This window comes from Mastomys coucha, unplaced genomic scaffold (assembly GCF_008632895.1).
Source record: "Mastomys coucha isolate ucsf_1 unplaced genomic scaffold, UCSF_Mcou_1 pScaffold3, whole genome shotgun sequence".
In the NCBI taxonomy this organism is placed as follows: domain Eukaryota; kingdom Metazoa; phylum Chordata; class Mammalia; order Rodentia; family Muridae; genus Mastomys; species Mastomys coucha.
This window is the reverse complement of record NW_022196909.1, coordinates 41,761,950-41,781,994: the sequence shown is the minus strand read 5'-3', so window position 1 is coordinate 41,781,994 and position 20,045 is coordinate 41,761,950. Positions and strand designations below refer to the sequence as shown.

The 20,045-nt window shown below is 52.7% G+C and overlaps 1 protein-coding gene across 5 annotated transcripts in view; it reads left to right on the top strand.

Moving 5' to 3' along the window:
* Positions 1–20,045, top strand: part of Col18a1 (collagen type XVIII alpha 1 chain) — a 116,843-nt gene that overhangs the window by 79,029 nt on the left and 17,769 nt on the right. For all 5 annotated transcript variants that reach the window (XM_031346746.1, XM_031346743.1, XM_031346742.1 and 2 more), the window contains 19 exons: positions 2,139–2,225; positions 3,609–3,662; positions 5,372–5,501; positions 9,625–9,701; positions 9,975–10,160; positions 10,954–10,980; positions 11,738–11,800; positions 11,905–11,982; positions 12,228–12,281; positions 12,439–12,597; positions 13,073–13,135; positions 14,138–14,164; positions 15,737–15,868; positions 16,314–16,376; positions 17,314–17,340; positions 18,155–18,190; positions 18,567–18,638; positions 18,875–18,910; positions 19,171–19,260. In XM_031346746.1, coding sequence (XP_031202606.1) covers positions 2,139–2,225; positions 3,609–3,662; positions 5,372–5,501; positions 9,625–9,701; positions 9,975–10,160; positions 10,954–10,980; positions 11,738–11,800; positions 11,905–11,982; positions 12,228–12,281; positions 12,439–12,597; positions 13,073–13,135; positions 14,138–14,164; positions 15,737–15,868; positions 16,314–16,376; positions 17,314–17,340; positions 18,155–18,190; positions 18,567–18,638; positions 18,875–18,910; positions 19,171–19,260 — 1,461 coding nt within the window. The remainder of the gene's footprint in view (positions 1–2,138; positions 2,226–3,608; positions 3,663–5,371; positions 5,502–9,624; positions 9,702–9,974; positions 10,161–10,953; positions 10,981–11,737; positions 11,801–11,904; positions 11,983–12,227; positions 12,282–12,438; positions 12,598–13,072; positions 13,136–14,137; positions 14,165–15,736; positions 15,869–16,313; positions 16,377–17,313; positions 17,341–18,154; positions 18,191–18,566; positions 18,639–18,874; positions 18,911–19,170; positions 19,261–20,045) is intronic.

Here is a 20,045-nt window from a genome sequence, read left to right as displayed (position 1 = left end):
CTGGCCTGCTGCTGGGTGGCTACAGGTGTGATTCTCAGGTGTGCACCTGGCCTGGCCTGCTGGGTGGCTGCAGGTGTGATTCCCAGGTGTACACCTGGCCTGGCCTGCTGGGTGGCTGCAGGTCTGATTCCCAGGTGTGCGCCTGGCCTGCTGGGTGGCTGCAGGTGTGATTCTCAGATGTGCACCTGGCCTGCTGGGTGGCTGCAGGTGTGATTCTCAGATGTGCACCTGGCCTGCTGGGTGGCTGCAGGTGTGATTCTCAGGTGTGCACCTGGTCTGCTGGGTGGCTGCAGGTGTGATTTCAGGTGTGCACCTGGCCTGCTGGGTGCTGCAGGTGTGATTCTCAGGTGTGCACCTAGCCTGCTGGGTGGCTGCAGGTATGATTTCAGGTGTGCACCTGGCCTGCTGGGTGCTACAGGTGTGATTCTCAGGTGTGCATCTGGCCTGGCCTGCTGGGTGGCTGTAGGTGTGATTCCCAGGTGTGATTCTCAGGTGTGCACCTGGCCTGGCTTGCTGGGTGGCTGCAGGTGTGATTCTCAGGTGTGCACCTGGCCTGGACCTGCTGGGTAGCTGCAGGTGTGATTCCCAGGTGTGCACCTGGCTGTCGTGAAATTACCCCTTGTGTATATACTTGCTCATGGCCAATGGAGAAGGCCTTGCTCTGGCTGGAAATGACCAAGTCAGAGTGCTTGTGGGGTGTGGGGCTCGCCTGAAGCCCCCGTCCCCTCTCCCTTACCTGGGTGCATAGTCGTCATCTAGCTCCTTCACATACCATAAGTAAGCCAAACTGCGTAGATACATGGGTGTGTGGACTTTGGTATGTATACATAAGTATTACATGTGTGATAGTTATGCAGGCACACATGCATACATGTGCACACACACAGAGACTTCGCTGTCCTCAGCACTGGGACAAGTTGTAGAACATGGGGTGTAGGGTAGACCTAGCCCAGAGTGGCTTTGAACCCTGTGCGTGGTGTTGCAGAGTATTTCCCAGAAAAGCCAAACTGAGCTGAACATTGAGATGAGGAGAGATAGGGGAGGCCACAGGCCAGGACCTAGCTGGGGACAGAGGTGAGACATGTTGTCACATGTTCCTTGGGAACAGGGAGGTATGATTCAGGATCAGAAAGCACCTGAGTTTGGGGCACCAGACCTGTCAGCAAGCATGGGCGAGCCATCGCCTGCTATAGCAAAGGCTCCCGAGCTAGAATGATGGCTACATTTTTCAAATGGCTGGGATAATCCGAAAATTATTTTGCGATGTGTGAAAATCGGTGTGGGATTCAGATTTCAGTTTCATTAGGACCGTCACATCCTCCCTTACTGTCTGTCCATATCGTATTGTTGACCTAAGCAGATGGAAAAGCCAGAGGGAAGCTTCTCCCGTCGGTAGGGTTGTGCACCTCCACTCAGCCCTCTCTTTGATCGTTGTTAAGTAAAGTCGTTTTGGAATTGAGGAAGCACCATCTCTATTTAGCAAGCTGAAGTTAGCGACCATAGCAGAATACAATCAACGTAGAAATGTAAACACAGGGGAAGTGTGCATGAACAAGCCTCCCCGAGAGCCAATGATCCCGGATACCATGTGTGAGGTTGAGGGGCCACGTTTGTCTCAGAATGTCTCTGATCCTCATCGCCTCCCTCGGGTTGGCTCAGAAACTGCCACAACTTGAGAGCCGATTGAGATCCTGCTCCTTAATCTTGCTGACAACAAAGGGGAGATTCCCTGGTAAAGTCAGGCGAGGCCAGCGTGAGTCAGAGGCTCTGCGTGAGCACCCGCCTCTGGAGCCACAGGCTCTTAGTTTCTCTCCCTGTTTTTGTGACCAGATATTTGACCAGAAACCACGTGCAAGAGGGAGACTAACATTTATTGTGGCTTGCAGTCAGTGCCAGGGAGCGAAAGCTTGGTGGAGACATGATGCAGTCCCGAAGCAGAGAGGGGACAGGAAGTGGGGGAAGACTTTAAAATGTCAAGGCAGTGTCCCAGGAATCCAGTTCCTTCAGTGAGGCTCCACCTCTTAAAGGCTCAGCAGCCTTTCCAAACAGTGCTACCAGCCCGCAAGCTGAGGGTACAAACACCTTATCCATTGAGGGACATTTTATTTTCAAATAACTGATCTTCTGCCTTTGTCTAGGGGATGATCTCGGAGCTGAAGGTATGCAAAACCCCCTGGGTGAGCCCTGTGCACTGCTTGGATGAAGATGATGATGATGAAGATAGGGTGAGTGTCTGTGGTGGTGGTGGGTCTCCTCACTGTGAGCAAGGGTACTCAAGCTATAAGCTGGGAAGAAACAGAAGTTGCCGGTAGGGTACCAGGAACCTGTATCTTCAGGTACCTCCTGCTGCCTTTCCATCTTAGAAACCTGGGAATTGTAAATGTCAGAGACCGACACCCTCCCCACCCCCCCCCGTGACACAGTGTGATGGGGGGGTCATCCCGTGGAAAGCGCATATGTACTTGGTTTTGTATGATGTGTGTATATGAGAGGAGATGGGTTACGTCTGTCTGTTGTGAGCTGTGTGTATCTCCTGATGTGCTATGTGTGCCTGCTGTATGGTGTGCATGCCCTCGTCGTCTGTGTGGTTTCATCTGTCTGTTGTCTGTGTGCTTTGTGTGTATGTCTTTTTGTGTGTATCTGCTGTTATCTCTAAGCTGCGTGTTATCTTTGTGCGCAGTATATCTTTTGTGAGTGTGCTATGGGTGTGTCTCTCTTGTGTGTTGCTGGTGTGTTTGCTTTCTGTATGTTATGTGTCTCTTATATGTGTGGGGCGCATACGGTGTGGTCTGGATGTACTGTGTCTCTGGGTGCCCCTGGTGTCTACGTGTGCATGCTCACAGTATGGTGACATCTAAGGAAACCATCCATCTATAGCCAGAGGATGGAATTGGAGGTTGGGGGTTGGTGTCCCAGTGGAGATAGCAGCATCCCCAATCACTCGATCTCTTGGGCAGAGCTTGGCTGTGTTTGGCTGTGAGCCGTTGAATGTGTCTATCTTCCCTTGTTACTTTTTCCAGGAGAGAAATCAGAAATATAACTGGCTTCTATCTGGTACCAAATACTAGTCTCTAGTGGATGGGTAATGTGCACTCCTGAGCGTGCTGCCCACTGAGCATGTGTCTGTGTGTCCATCCCACCTGTGCTACCTTGACATTGAGATGTTACTGCAGATTCTATGGGCCCAGGTGGTATTTGGCCCCTGGGTTTATATTAAGTTCTATACCTTGGTAGGAGGAAAGGCTGGCCCCTTTCTGGCCTTCCCAGAGCTCCAGGAGGCTGCTGGGAAGGGAGAGCACTAGGTAGGTTGAGTGAGGACATGATTGGAAGCAGCTGCACTCCATGTATTCTTCTTCAGTGTCAGCCCAGACTGTGGCTGCTTGGGGTACCTGCCCACCTACCTTGCCTGTCCCCCTGAGGATGGCATCTGAGGACAGAACAACCATGTCACATGGCAGGCATACACAAGCCTGATCTGCAACCTTCTGGCTGGCCTGAGCAGTGAATCTGGCTGGTTTTGATCCAGCAGGGGTCTCGTTGGATGTCCAGTTGATGCCCTGTCATTGTGTCTCTGGTCCTAACTTCTTCATTTCGCTCCCACCCTGCAGGCATCTGGGGATTTTGGAAGTGGCTTTGGAGACAGCAGCAAGTCACATGGGGAGGTGAGTTGCTGTATGTGGCCAGAGCGTCCCCTGGCTCAGGCAGGGGAAGGGGCACCATCTGTGCATAGTGTGTACAGGTGCATGTATAATTTCCCAGCCGCCCCTCCATCGCGCAGGTGCATGCCCAGCAGGGACAGTCTGAGGCTGACCTTGTACTCCCCTCTGGTTCTGATGCCTCTTCCCTGAGCAGGCTCTAAAGAGAGACCTTTCTCAGTAGAGATGACCCAACATTTCTGTTGCTGCTTTTGGCTTCTATGAGACCATAACTAACAGGAGGACAAGACAAATAAATGGTCTTGTCGGGAGGTTTCTGGACAGCCACATTGCATGCTCTTTCTAGTCCAGGGTCCAGAGAACCCAGAGGGACTCCAGATATGTAAAGGATGTTTGAATGAACCTCTCGGGCCCCTCTGTGACCCCAGCATCTATGATGCAGAGTCTGTCTTTAAGATGGACCTTGGGTGTCAGCACCAGGGAGACTTCAGGACGTTGAGTGGCTCAAGGGTGGGGAGTGGTCCCTACCACCAGTCCCAGAAGAGGTGTTGAGGACTCCTTAATATGTGTACGCTTGGCCAGGGACAGGCAGGCCGTAGGGACAGGGGACACAGCCATCTTGGACTGCATTCTGTTGCCCAACAGAGTTCCCGGACATGACCCAGTGGGATGGTGGTCTGATTACGTTCCCATTCAAAGTCCAGCAGCCGCTGCATCCCTTGATGGCCATAAGCCATCCTCCTCATAGCTGCAGGCCAGGTTTCCAAACTGCTGCCTCTACACAGGGGACCCTGGGCATGGCAGATGTTGGAAGTACAGATTCGCCTGTGTGTGGGTGCCATCCCAGCACTGGCTCCTCTGTAGACCAGAGGCTGCTAACAACTAGCTTGAGCATCTTAACTCATCCTTTCTTGTGGTCACTCCAGCTAGGAGGTGTCCCTGCTGTCACGGGCAACAGTGAGGGGCGTGGCTGATCTGAGAGTGCCTTTGCGGGAATTAAAGCCGTGGACTTCGGGTATCTCATTCCCACCCAAGTCTGTGATGCTCGTGGGATGACCTATCATTACCATATCAAGAGTGTCTAGGGGAGGCCTTGTTCAGGCCCCACAGCACGACCTCAGCCAGCGTACTCCCCAGGGCCCATCTACCCAGACCACACAGTCACGGATAGAGAGTCATCAGGGATTAAAGGCCATGTTGATGTGGGGTACCAGGTTCCCCTGGCTGAGTATCATTTGAAACTGGACACATGGCAGGGGGTCTGCAGGGTAGACCAGTTTCCTCCATGCAAACCATAAGAAGTCAGTGCTTAGACTAGGGCTGAGGGGGAAGTCTCAGAGAGAGCACACCTGCTCCGTCCACCCTTCGGTGACACCAGAGGACCTCACCTAGGCCATCCCTGGCGCTATCCAGCCACAGGAAGTCTCTGGACTAGACCAGGGGAGGCTCTTTGTCCTTGCTCCTCTGGCAGTTGAGGACTCACTCCTGAGGCACATGACACCAACCTCCAGGCTGTTGAAAACCTGTAGCGTATACCTCTGTAAGAAATGGATTCCAACTGGAGTGATGGCAGTCTCATCTTCCTGAGAAGCCTGCAAAGCGTTCCCTTTGATAAGCCGTAAACCCCAAAGCCAGACAGAATGGCCGGCTCATACGTGCACGGCTTAGCTGTACTGCCGAATAACAGAGCCAGGTGTCCTGTTCTCCTCTTTCAGGATACATCTCTACTACCTGGGCTCCCTCAGCCACCTCCTGTCACTTCCCCACCCCTGGCTGGGGGCAGCACCACAGAGGATTCTAGAACAGAAGAAATGGAGGAAGAAGTCACGGTAGATTCTGTAGGAGGTAAAATTTTTCTGGATATGCTCTATGTGTGTATAGTGTGTAGTGTGTGTGTATATGTATCCATGTATATGTGTGCACGTGTATGCATGCATGCATGTGTGCATGTGTGTGCACGAGCGCACGGTGTGTGTGTGTGAGCATGTCTATGCATGTGCATGTATATGCATTCGTGTTGTTTGTGTGTGTGCATGTGCACATGTGTGCATGAGTGTGCATGTGTGTTTGTGCATGTGTATGTATGTGCACGTATATGCATTCGTGTTGTAGTGTGTGTATATGTGTGCATGAGTGTGCATGTGTGTGTACGTAGTGTGCATGCATGCGTGTGTGTTAGATTAGAGCCGTTTTGAAGCCAGAACTGTCCCTCTCTGAAGCTTTTCTGCCTTCTAAGAAGGTCCTGTTCAGGCAGGCTCCTGGCTGGGCCCCAGGAGAGTTCTGAATCAGGCAGCTGTGACACATCCTTTGTCAGAGATCTTGGCCCATATTACCTTTGGCTGTCATGTAGAAGAACCTTCCCAGAGATGCCATCAGTTTGCTAGGAGAGTGTGAACTGATCCAAGGGATAGATGATGTAAGGGAAAGCATGGTCTTAGCCCAGACTATGCCATGGGTCAGCATATAGGGTTGGACATGTCTCCCGTGGAAGCCACTGTCTGGGAGATCTGCCCAGAGCCCCTGGTCTGCAGGAGACGGGGATGGATGCCCGAGACACGTCAAGTGTGAGTTGTGTGTGTGTTGGGATAGTCTCTGTGTTGCTGGGTACCAGCGTATGCTGGGTACCAGCATCAACGTCTCCGGGTACCAGCGTCAATGGCTCCTTCCATCTCACAACTCTATGGGATTGAAGTACAGTGGCGCCTATGAATGGGCCTCTGGCTGTCCCCAGCGCTTCCAGGACTCTGGAGAGAGCAGGCTATGGCTCTTCCTGAGGCTGTCAGGGCTCAGGCACTCAAAGATCTGAGATACAGGGTCTAGATTTCCACAGGTCACCAGCTATGGTTGCCAACCTCTGTTAATACACAAGTCAAACAAGGCTGAGAATGTCTGGCTCATGGGTGGGATCTTGCTCTGTAGGCCTACGGGTGAGCTCTGCCTTCACTCCTGTCTTCCCATGTTCTGGGATCTCAGGGAAGACAGGGAACATGACCCCTCCTCTGCCAGGTTTCCCTGGGCAGCCCCACCTCCACCCCACTGCTCTGGTTTCTGTCGTCACAGACGGTTGGCTTTTGCCAGAACTGCATACGTGTTGTATGGGGGGCTATGGGGACACATCTGGACTTGCTTGGCACTGCATTCATTTTATAAAAACCATCTGCTTTATAGTCAGTTGTGCATGTGTATGTATGTGCATGAACATACATACACATGTATGTTGAACTATCAATCACAGTGTGGACAGACTACATGTATTTACTTAGGGCATATGCACTAGGTCCAGTTTGAGGGTTTGAGATGGTTTCAGAGAAAGTTATTCTGGGGTTTCTATCTCCTTAGGCTTGGCTGTTTGCTACCCACCCCAGTGTGTGTGTGGGTATGTGTCAGCATTTCACCTTTGATGGCCTTTAGGCATGACTGTGTCATTGATGGGAGGTGGCCTGTCTTATGCTCCCACCCCTCCCTTCTCCCCCATTTCTTAATCCCTTCCTACCCTATCCTCTGGGGATGTATGTATTATGTATATATGTAATCTAAATATAGATATAATATCTATATTTATATAGATGTATCTTTATGCATATGCGTATGTGTGAGTGTGTGCGTCAAGCTGGTCTTGAACCTGTGACCTCCTGTTTCAGCCTCTCAGGCGCTAGGCTTACAGGTGTGAGCCAAGACATCCAGGTTCATTTTCTTAACAGCATCTTTAGAAAGGAAAAACTTTGGAATTTTTGCTGAAATTCAAAGATCTCTCACTCCTGGTATCATCTAAGACTCTGCCCGAGGGGATCCAATGACCTATTTTTAATTCTTTAAAAAACTGTTTTCCCCACTTGGCTCTGTCACTGTTTAAAATAAAAAAAAAAAAATCCTTTCCCTGCTGAGCTGCTGAGCTGTGGAAAGCCACCCTCCCCGACTCGAGTCTATTTCTGGGCTTTACTCTGTGAGGCAGCGGATCCATGCGGGTCCTTCTGTGTCATCCCCATCTGGCTCTCTGAACCGTGAATCTTGCCCTTCTCTCTGAGCCCATGGATCCCGTTGCCTGTCTTGATCCCATCCTTATCAAGTAGCTGAGTCCTCCAGTCCGCTCTTTGCCCTGCGGTTACAAGGGGTTCACATGGTCACCTGAATCGTGCACTGTAGTTGATGCGGTTGCCTTTCACGAATCCACAGAGAAGAAAGGAAAAAAAAAAAAACCTGCCGGAGTTTTGACGGGGATAGGTTTGGCAGTCTTGTCGTCTTCGTAATGGCTCTTGAGACCCATTATTGCCTTTTGTTTGGATCTTGTTTGATTTCTCTTAGCAATGTTTGTATAGTTTTAAATACCCGGGAGGCACCGCTTTCCGCTTTGCCGAGCCTGAAGTTCTAGGAAAGCCTTGTAGCTGCAGGGAGAGCCCATGCTGCCCTCTTGTGGTCAGACTTGGTAGTTGGCTCCTGCCGTTGGGGGCAGTTTGGCTGGAGGTGGCTGGGGTTAGGAGTTGGGGAGTGGGGTCATCCTGATCAGGTGTCTGGCTTATTCCTCACTAAGGAGACGATCTTAGCCTCATGGGCTGAGAGTAGCATCCCCCCCCACCCCCGAGAACTCTGTGAATGAGTAAGGGACCCCAAGCACGCTCTTTGTGTGACTCGTACGTTTGGCCACTCTCATTTGCCACTGCAGATCCTCAATCCTACCAGGCAGTGAGCTCAGCCCGGAAGAGCTAGCTGTGCGAGCATCAGTTCTAACCCAAGATGGCGGCTCTGGACCCCACCCGGCCAAGGTCCACTAGATGCTTCTAAATAATGCTCAAGAATTAGAGCCTTCTCTTGGTTCCCAAAAGACAGGACATGTTGACCATGTATATTTTCGCTGTCTACCACTGGTGAGAAGCTGTCAGCGGCCACCTCCAGGTGTCACCCCACAAGCCTCTTTATTAATCACAAGGGGATGGCACCCCAAACATGCAGGAAGGACCTATCATGTGGTTCTAGATATGGGTCCTGAGCCATAGCTAATACCCAAGATTCGGGGGAGGCAGAGGGAAGAATTGACTGGTAGAGTCGGCCGACTTCCACTTCAGGCTTGGGGTCACCCAAGGTTTCTGGCATTTTCTGTCTCTGACCTTTGAAGTCTTGATGTGTTTCTTGTCTGTACACATCTATAAAAACCATTCTCAGCTCAAAGGCTGTCCGAAACCAGGCAGCAGGCCCACTGGGCCGAACTTTGGCTCTGGTAGCACTTGTGGGTTGAACACACATGAATGACATGAAGCCAACTCAGGAGGAGATCCTGGGTTGGTATCTTTGTGGTGCCTGTTCCCAGAGAAGAAGCCAGGGGAGAACTGGGTGTGAAAAGGGACCATTTATCAGGTCAAACTCCATTGTCAAGGCCGGGCTCCCTGAATGTGGCTGTCTTGTGAGGAACAGCATTCAGGACAGAGGTCTCAACAAGTTCCCCAAATGTCCAGACAGTACTGCAGTAGGGAAAATGATGTGGGTGTATGCCTTCTTGTGTGTGTGTGTGCATGCGTGCGTGCGTGTGCGTGTCTACGTGCCTTAATGTGTCAGAGGCATAGTGTGGATGATGGGGTCTAGGTGAGTCTCTGGGGCTCATCTCTTAAAATTTCTGCTGGTTTTCTGTTATTCAAGTTGCATGGTTGATGGAAGGGGGTTTTGATGGTGAAGTGTTCAAACCAATCCAGGAATCTTCTCCGGGGATTTCAGTTGTTCCTGGGCTTGCTCTAAATGTCTGTGTGAGTCTGTGTTGACTCGTTTCTTTCCTCTCTCATTGCCAGTGCTAGGTGGCCATTCCCCTTCACCATTCTAGTGACCCCTGCCCCCGGGGCTTTTGGTGGGTGGAAAGACAGGTGGCCATTCCCATAGCCTGAGTCCCCTGGGCTATGCATGAGTGGGAAACCAGAGCTCGGGAGTGTAACTGAGAGCCTGGGGCTGCGGGAAGGTTGACTGGACCATCTCTCCCTCTTCCCAGCTGAGACCCTTCCTGGGACAGATTCAAGTGGTGCGTGGGACGAGGGTGTCCAGAATCCTGGAGGTGGCTTGATAAAGGTGAGGCCACCTCCCTATGACCTCCCGTGCCTTCCATGCGTCTCACTAACTTTTACCAAAGCCCTCAGGCCCACAGTCCCTCTTCCGGCCCGCTGTTCTGTGTTCTGCACGCCCTGCCCTTGCATAACACACCTTGCAAACCTCCCTGCCTCGAACCCTCCCTCCATACTCCGCTGACGTCCTTTCTTAGATGTCATGCCCAGAGAATGTAGCATTGGTGTGAGGTGAGTTGGTGTGTAGCTTGCAGCAGCCTGTGTCCTCTCTTGTCCCTAGGGAGGTCTGAAAGGACAAAAGGGAGAACCAGGTGCTCAGGGCCTACCTGGCCCAGCTGGGCCCCAGGGTCCTGCCGGTCCAGTGGTACAGAGCCCCAGCTTACAACCTGTCCCTGGAGCACAAGGACCCCCGGGACCTCAGGGGCCACCAGGGAAGGATGGTATTCCAGGAAGGGACGGTGAACCGGTAAGTACTGGTCTCTCCTTGTGATCTGGGCAGGAGCTGAGGTCTCTGACTGACTGGGGCTGGTAGGGAAGTTGGTTGGGCTTAGGGCAATAACATCCTTGGATCGTGGGGCACCATCCTGCCTCCTGATGTGCACGGGAACTAGAAGGGGTTTGGAGGATGGAGGCCAGGCAGGCCCAAGGCAGCCCTGGACCTAAGCGCTATTGCAGAAGTGCTGTCTGTTGTGGATCTGGGGTCACTCAGAGATTCACCATGACCGCATGCCCTATTTATTGATTAGAGTAAGCAAGTTTGGTTACAAAAGGCAGAAGTAGCCGCAAGCCTTTTTATGATCTCTTATCTTACTAGAACAACAAATTTTATAAGAATCAGTCATTTAAGAATAGTCTTGAGCCCAGGGGTGCCAGCAATGTGCCTTTAATCCCAGCACTTGGGAGGCAGAGGCAGGCACATCTCTTGTGAGTTCAAGGCCAGCCTGGTCTACAGAGCTAGTATCAGGGCAGCCAGGGTTATACAAAGAAACCCTGTCTCAACAAAACAAAACAAAACAAAATAAAACAAACTGAAACAATACTTGTCAACACATAGAGGCATTTTGTGCTTTCTGGACTCTCAGGCACTGTGAGTCTAAACTTTAAATGCAGTGTTAGCCTTTACGCATGAGGAGCACATGGCTGTCCAGGTTCTCAGCTTTATGCCACGGGGGCTCGGAGAGCAGATGTTTCTGTGTCTAGTCTTAAGGAGTTCCAGCAGGACCATTTCCATTAATAACAGCTTCTCTTGCATGTTACAGGGTGACCCTGGCGAAGATGGGAGACCGGTACGTCTGCTTTTTTCTCTGCACCAGGCATCGTAGGGTCTTTACACAGGATCCACGAGCTGTCTGCATACGGCACAGGGCGATGGTTTCAGAGAAGCCGTAGAAATGCAGCTTCACTTGGGCCGTACTTTATATCTAACTATGGTGGCTAAAGCCTGTGCATGTCCGTGCTCACGAGACTTCCGAAACCATGAGGTGGTGTTTGCAGATCCTCAGAGGGGAGGGAACACCACAAAGAGCCAGGAAGCCAGCGTGCAAGAGAGAGGGGATTGCAGGGCTGAGCAGGTGGGGTCCTTCATGCTGCCAGAGTGGACGCAGGGAGCTCTTCGTACCTGACGGAAAGTTGTGTTGAGAAAGCACACAGCCCAGGCTCAGTCATAGCTGGAGGTTTCCCTGAGCACAAAGTGTCCATTGACTTTGCACATAAGCATGTGCAAAACACACACACACATACACACACACACACACACACAGAATGGACTTACAAACTAAGTGGATGTCTCTGAAGAGAGCCCATGCCATTGCCCAGGCACCGTGATAAGACTCAGTCTGTACCCTCTATGGCCTTTTAAGTCCTGGCTTCTTCTCTGGTGGTTCCTTGAGTGGCGTGGCCCCTCCTGGCTTATCCGACCTCCATGGGCTGCTAAAGGTCTTGGCTCCCGTCTGCTACCTGCTCTGCAATGAGGAGCATTTGGGGATCATTGTCTGAAGGGGGAGAGATGCTTCTCTTTATCTAGCCCCTACCTTTGTCTTTTAGGGTGACCCTGGACCCCAAGGCTTTCCGGGGACCCCAGGAGACATGGGCCCTAAGGGTGAGAAGGTAAAGTGTGTGCAGTTAAGGGTGTGGCCCCTTTCCTGTCTCGGCTCCTGACTGAAAGTGGGGACCATGTGTTCTCAGTGTGATAGATCTGTCTTACGTTCCAGGGAGATCCTGGTGTTGGGCCCCGAGGACCTCCAGGACCTCCAGGGCCACCAGGACCCTCCTTCAGACAGGACAAGCTGGTAAGTTCCACCCTTGGCCTCCTCCACACCAGGTCCCAGGACTCAACCTTAGGAACTGGTTCCTGATAGTGTTGGTCCAAGAGAATGGGCTCTGGCTATGTGCTTGGGATAATGACCGGGCTGTGGGGGCAAATGATGTCCCACCTCCCGTCTCAGGCGTCTTGGGTTGGTTAGGGGACAGCTGGGTGGTGCTCGCTGGTACTCAGGATGGTGTCCTGGGATGCCTTCTCTTGTCCTCCCCGCAGACCTTCATTGACATGGAGGGATCTGGTTTCAGCGGAGACCTAGAGAGCCTCAGAGTAAGTGGCTACACCCCATTGTCACTGGGCACGGGTAGAGTGTGATGTCTGAGACATCCCTGGGGACCCTTGGGGGGTGGGACAAGACTAACTGGGGATGTGATCATTGCCCAGCAGGGCCATGTATTCTATGATGGACTATCTCTCTCACGTCCAGGGCCCACGCGGTTTCCCTGGCCCCCCAGGGCCCCCTGGTGTCCCAGGACTGCCTGGTGAGCCAGGGCGCTTTGGGGTCAACAGTTCCTATGCACCAGGACCTGCAGGCCTTCCTGGTGTACCTGGGAAGGAAGGACCCCCCGGTTTTCCAGGTCCCCCGGTAAGTTCTGCTGCCTTCCGTGCCCCAGAGCACCCTCTTGACTTGGAATGTGGGGGTATGGTCATATGAGGTTTCTTGCCAGATTTACCTCAGGACTCCCATGTTCTGTTCTCCATTTCGCAAGGTGGAGATGGTTCCTATTTTGGGTTATTCTAAGGATGGGGGTGGCAGGGCTAGGCTACCCTGGGGTGGTAATGGAGGTGCTAGCCCACTAGCTGACTCTGAGCCACACATTTAGCCACTCAGGACTGGTTGGATTCGAACCTTCTACCTTAGTCTTCCCAGCTAATCAGCAGCTTAGGAGCAAGAAATGATCACACTAATGATGTCCGCCCCGTGGTGGTGCCTTCCGAGGCTTGCACGCACCTTATGGGGGAACAGTTAATATCCTGGCCCTTAAGAAGTCTGGTGGCCAGCTGTTACCCGCTCCTTATGGATCCTGCTCAGCCTATCTTATTGTTTCTCTGTCCCCCAGGGACCTCCAGGTCCTCCAGGCAAAGAGGGCCCGCCAGGAGTGGCCGGCGAGAAAGGCAATGTTGTAAGTCTGCTCCTACAGGTGGATGTCACTCGGCACACACACCTGTAGCCACAGGGTGATGGACACTGCATGCTTGGGGGGGGGGTCTGTGGAAGGTGCCTGCCGTAGGGTGAGGATATGGAAATAGCCTGCATCCTCATTTAGGAAGATTCTTGGTATTGAGGCCGGTGGGGCTCAGCTTAAAGTCAGTGCCTCCAGATGTACAGTGTCTCACCACTGTAGAAAGACTAGCGGCTTAGGAATCAGCGCTTCCTTGGATTAGAAAGGGTTACGTCAGGTTTCAGTTAGATTGATAGAAGTCTTCAGAGGCAGGCCAGCCTCTGCTAACCATGATCTCCTGTGGTGTCCTACTGCTGAGGGAGGGAGGCCAATCATGAGGAGCCTACTTGGAGGGCGGCTCCCAGCACTTACTTCCAGGGATTTGATGAGAAGACGCCCCCACCCCCACCCGTGCTGTGTAGCTGAAGATCCCTTTTAAGTCAGCGGATCTCGACCTTCCAAAGGCTGTGACCCTTTATTACAGTTCCATATGCTGTGGGAACCCCAACCATAAAGTTACTGTTCCATAACTGTAATCTTGTCACTATCATGAGTCATAATTGTAAGCATCTATGGTTTCCGATGATCCTCTGAGACCCGTGTAAAAGGGTCTTTTGACCCCACAGATGGAGAACGGACGGCTGCACAGAGCTTGTCTGATCTCAGCTAAGCCTAAAGGGGCCAATGGTCAGGAGGTTCTGAGAGGCATTCCTGGGGATGGTGTGCTTAGGTGCTTTGGCTCTGTGCTTTGGTGGCTGGCTCCCCTCGCTGCTGAGCCCCCCCCCCCAGGGGTTCCATCCCCGAAAAGGGAGGAGAGCAGAAACAGGCCCAGAAACCACTAGAATCGGCCTCATAGTATATTATGTATACTATTCGTCTGATATATTGTATTTTACGGATGGTAGGTCTGATTGCTACACACGTGTCTGATTTTATTGTAACCTTGTCCTTTTACCCCCATAGGGCGATGTGGGCATCCCAGGACCCAAGGTATGTACAAGCCAGTGGGCTGAGGCTACCTGCTTAGGAAACATATCCCAGCAGGATGCAGGGGTTTCGTAGTTTCCGTGTTGACTGTGACACCAGCCCTACCAGTGTTGTGTGTGTGTGTGTGTGTGTGTGATTCTACTCAGTTCTCTTCTGCTAATGCAATGGTACCAGGGGTGTCCTGTTTGGAGATGAGCTCCCAGTAGGCAGGTGTAAGGGAAGGCTCCCTGGGAACTCTGGGGGGTACCTCAGTCAGGTACCTCAGGATCGGAGCTGCCTGATTGCACATAGTGCTCTCGTGCTTCTCCCAGCATCCTTCCCCATGGCTGTCCAGGGAATGCCATGCTGTGTTCTGATAGGCGTCCTGGCGGGCACCCAGAGCGTTGGGGCTGATGGGAAAAATCCAGTGCAGGGGGTCGGGGTGGGGGGAGAACATGGGTATCAGAGGGTAGACAAACATGTCAGAAGGAGATGAAAGAGAGATGGGCTGATTGGGCAGAGTGTGTGAATGGGCACACACACTTCTTTCTTGATACCGTATGTGTGTATCTGCTCCGACACTGGTGTCTGCCTTCAAGTGTTCTGGTCTGTCCGTCTACAGGCACTTGTATCTACACATATGGAGGGTCTTCAGGGATAAATAAATAAGGCAAATATTATACTGGGGTTAAAGAGGGAGGATAAGGAGCTGATAGCTGTACTAGGTACACCCCTGGAACTGAATAGCTACCTCTGCAGCTGGAGCTCCCACACCCACATGGATGCTTACATTCCGATACACACAAAGGAACTTGTTAGTAGAGGTAGCAGCTATTGTAGCCCAGGCTATCTTTAAACCCAGCTAGACCTTTTATAGGAACGCGTGTGTCTGGCTTGGCTCAGGGCATTTCTCCTACCGTTTAGTTCGTCAAGGTGAATTGGCACCCGCAGGGTCCCCGGGGCATGCTGGCCCACCAGATCTAGCTTCAGGGCTAACTTGCTTGGAGCAGAGCCTTCTGGAGTAGGGGCCTTCCTGCCTGAGCTCCAAGTTCCCACCTCCGCCGTCTGCTTTCTTGATCTGGTCCCTCGAACTCCTTGACAAGCCTTATCTATGAGTGCTTGCTTCTGCTCCTCGCGTTCTTCAGACCCACAAAGTCATAAGACTACCTGTGACTTCGTTACCCCCAAATCACTTGGTGGCTGCAGGGTACTCACCCTGAGGCGTACTCTCCTGTACCTTCCAATGGCCTGTCTGTCTTCCTTACCTGCTTCTTGCTATCCCTGTCCCCACTCTCCAGCAGCCAGGAACCAAAGGTAACAGGCCATGGTGTACGGCTGCTTTTGTGAATCTTGGGTTACAGCCAAGGCCACAGCGTCAGGCTTGTGCACCTGTGAATGTCACTTGGCCCTATTGGTTTAAATCAAGGATTTGTTGCTATGCCCTTGTGGAATGTGATTTTTTTTTTTAATCTGGGTCTTCAGATTTTTGACAAGTGTTGTAAGGAAGTACATGTTCCCTGGGGGGGGGGGGGGTTGCCTTAGTTTTGCTCAAGCCCAGGGCCAAGATCAGTGACCTTGTCCTTCCTGTCTGTGCAGGGGAGCAAAGGAGACCTTGGGCCCATCGGTATGCCTGGCAAGACTGGTTTGGCTGGACCCCCTGGGCCAGTCGGACCCCCAGGGCCTCCAGGGCCTCCAGGGCCACCAGGGCCTGGATTTGCTGCTGGATTCGTAAGTCTGGGTTACTTTTGGCCCCCGGGAAGCTCACAGCTCTCTAGGCAGGGCCCATCCCTTGTTTCCATGTGGGTTTCTTCTCTCCCTGTCTTCGGGGCCCCCACTTCTGAGCCCTGAATGCCTAGTGCTGGCTTGGCCTCAGTGTACTCCCGTGGATTGGGCACGGACATCGTGCCCAGTGTCCGTGGCTGTTGCTCCCAGTCCCTCCATACTTACTTAGTTGCTGGAAACCTGCTTATGCATCCAGACACGCTTTCTCTTGTCCGCACACAAGCCAGAGCCCTGTGATTGAGCAGGATGCCTGCCCACCAGGGTTCGAGTACCACATACATAACCCAAGCTCTGTTAACTATCATGCTTGTTCCCCGCCCCTTCCTGGCCTTAGGGAAGGCTCCTTCTTAATAAAGATCAGAGAATAAGCATCCCTTTCTGTTCCCTTCAGGATGACATGGAAGGCTCTGGAATACCCCTCTGGTCAACAGCCCGAAGCTCCGACGGGCTGCAGGTACTGCCCATGAGCCACGGCAGGAGGAGGGTCCCAGGTCAGGGGTATCCTTGGTGCAGCCTCATGTAGGGCAAGGAGTCCCCAGCAGCTCGGGGATACAGTACCCTCCACCCCAGAGAGACCCGATTCCAAACTGTCCCTAGTAAGGGAGAGAGGGTGTCAGATAGATAACTCTTCGACTCCCTCCATGCCTGAAGTTTGAGAAAGTGGCAGGTATTTGGCCAGAGTGACTGGAGTTAGTGGGGCATGGGGTAGCGGGCTCCTCTTTCTCTGTTGACCTATGTATAGTTTGGATTAGGTCAGCAAAGAAGAGCTCAAGTCCCCCAGTGGTGGGGACATCAAGGCACTTGTGTGGCATGCACATACTCAGTGGCTCCATCCAGGATACCACTCCTCCCTGAGGCTGCTGGACCCTTGGCCTTGGGGGACACCAGGCTGATCTCCAGTCTCCAGGGCTACTACGGTTGTGATAAGAGTTTAAAGTAATTATTGTTGCCCTTGCTATTCTTCATAACTTTTTCCAGTATAGACGTTTATTGTAAAACAATTTTAAATGTGGATCGGGTCTTTTTTTTTCTCCCCTCGAAACGGGATTTCTTTGGGTAGCCCTGGCTGTCCTGGAACTCACTCTGTAGACCAGGCTGGCCTTGAACTCAGAAATCCACCTGCCTCTGCCTCCCAAATGCTGGGATTAAAGGAGGCATGCGCCACCATGGGTTTTAAGGACAACAGAAAGAATCTTCCATTTATCTCTCAGCTGGATACTCTGTTAAAGTTCAGTTGCCCCTGGAGATAGCATTTACAATAGAAGCCTGGGCTGAGAGCTTTTGTGGACCACGCACCTTGTTTTCCCCTGAGCCTTGAGGTTTGGAAAGGGCTAATCAACCTCATAAAGTGGAATCTGGTCACTAACGGTTTGTCTCCTGTACTCTGACAGGGACCTCCGGGGTTGCCGGGACTCAAGGTGAGCTGGGAAGGCCTCTCTTGGAGATCCGCCTAGATGACGAATACTTTGGTTCTTCCGCGTGGAAGTTTGCAAAATGCAGCTGATGGCTTCATAGAAAAATAGCCACATGCCCCTTCCCGTTCCTGTGCATTGGGCATTAGTGGGGTCGTACCTTATCTTGTTGAAAACCCCACGAATTGAGATTGCTGGCTTCATATATCTGAAGCATGATAGAATTTGAAGACCCCCAGGGACACCCCCATGCCCCAGCCTCTCCCCCTCCCACCCCCCGCCATGTTCTCAACTTCAAGGGACAGTAGGGTGGTGTGTCCTGGAGGATCCGAGAATTTGGTTCTCGACTTCCCATGTCATCCTTGGGGACAGCAGCCCAGAGACTTGTCCCCATTATCCCCTACCTTTCCTTAGGCTTGAGTCAGGCTCCCCAGGGCAGGGATAAGGGTAGAGAACACCAGAATAGTCCCCCCCCGGGGGGGTCCCAACTGGCCTCTGCCATTGCTCAGGATCCTTTTAGAGTGTTAAGAAGTTACTTCAGAGGCCTTGTTTCTAAGAGTGAAGATGATAAGGCCCGAGTCCTACTTTGACGATATCCAGAACGATCCAACCGCCATGATGCTGGGATATATATTTTGTACCTTTCACCAATATGGGCCTTAAGATCCCAGCTTAGTCACCCAGGATTTCTAGACCCTTGGGAGGAGAGCCCAGGTGCTAGTGCGGAGAATCCTGAGTGACGAGCAGAGGAGAAGGTTATCTTGGTTTTAAGGGTGGGCCAGCTGGTGCTCCAAGTTTATGGAATCTTTTGTCCACTTAGGGGGATCCTGGAGCAACAGGGCCACCTGGAGCCAAGGTAGGTACTTCACCTAAGGTTGAGTACAGTGTCCACTGGGAATAGGGAGGAGGGGCCTGAAGAGACCAGAAATGATGCCCCCTAGGCCATACCCGGGTTAAGTCCTTGTTGTAGGATACACCCACAGAGCCCTGCACCGATTAGAGGAAAATGAGCTTCTTTCCCTCCCCCTCCCCTGTTACCATCCTCCCTTCACCCCATCTTCCTCACCATCCAAGGGAAAGCTGTGTTACCCTCCAGGGCTTGAGCCGGTAGCCAGCGGAAACCTAGGTTGTGGTGACGCCCATCCGTGGTTGCTGCGGCCTCCTCGCTAGGAGTCTCTGCGGCCTGTCTGGCCTGCGGGGCTGACTCTGGATCTTCCATTTGTCTGTTCCAGGGAGAAGTTGGAGCCGACGGAGCCCAGGGCATCCCTGGCCCTGCCGGAAGAGAAGGTGCAGCTGGGTCCCCGGTGAGTTAGGAGGCCTAGGAAAGAAGCCCCCGGGAAGAGAGCATCCAAGGTGGCCCTTGGGACATCCTGGATCCGTGTCCCCCCACCTTGTGGAGCCAAATGCAAGTCTGGCCAGGGATTTGGGGTCTCCAAGGCTCTAGGAAACACAGAGTCCCTGTCTGCATTGGAAGCCAGGCTCAGGTCCTTGAAGGTTCTGTCTGGGTCTGTCTATAGTGACTCATTTCCTATCTCTGCAGGGACCAAAAGGAGAGAAAGGGGTCCAAGGAGAAAAGGTAAGTGTCTCTGTAGCCATAGCCACATGGTGGATAAAGAGTTGAGCTGCCCGGGCCTCAGGGTGGGGAATCCCATCATGCCCCAGCCCCAGGTCCAAACCACCTGGCTGCCCATGCGATATCAGAGAGCTGAGCAGAGACCCTTAAGTTAGCAGGGTAGCTCTCAGCTACTGTCTACAAACCTAGTACCCGGACTGTGGGTGGGCTCTGGGGTTCTGGCCGGTAACCGGAATGTTCAGCTCTCTGCCATTCTCTTCCAGGGAAACCCAGGAAAAGATGGAGTGGGCCGACCAGGGCTTCCTGGCCCTCCAGGACCTCCAGGGCCTGTGATCCATGTGTCAAGTGAGGGTGTAAGTACACATGAGTGCTACGGGACTCATTCCTCGGTCTAGGACTGCCTAAAGATGGTCTAACTGCCTTACCAGAAGGACATGACGGGCCCCCGGCTTCTCAGGAAAAAGCTGTGTTGGCTCCAAGTTCTCTCCGCGTCCAAGCATCTGGGCTTTCTCGGCTGTAAAGGCTACCATTGCCCTTTTGTGGTGGCTGAAGCAACATAATCAAAGGGCCTAGCGCCAGAGTAAATGGGTCCCTCACAGCCTCACCACAGAACCCAGGAGCCAAGCTACTGCCCCGGCTTTCTCCTCTACACTGAGAAGCCCGCGTCTCTGGGTGGGTGAGAAGTCTAGATAGGAAATGCAGGACCCCGGGGGAGCTGAGAATGCAGGGGAGAGAGGTTTGCCTGGGGACAGAGCCAGAGCTCTGCTAACTAGGCCCAAATCCTAGCTGTAGATGTCACCTGAGATCCCCACTGGTTACTTTACCTTCTGGAGTCTCTGTTCCCTTAGTTCTGACATGGTCACAACATAGTCCTGGGATCAAGGCTGTGAGTGGTCACAGGAGAGCCTGGCCCAGGCCTCATGCTTCCATGAGTGAGCCAGACACCACGGAAGGTGGCCCTGCAGTGATGGGGGTGGGGCGGGGTCAAGGGTTCTGGGACCAGGGTAGATAAAAATTCAGGGGACTTTGACTGGACAGTGAGGCCTGGGAGAAGGCTTCCAGTAGGTGGAGCTGCCTCCATGGGATGAACCATCAGGATCTGTATGCCACGGGACTGGAGAGTGACCCCAAGCTGGGA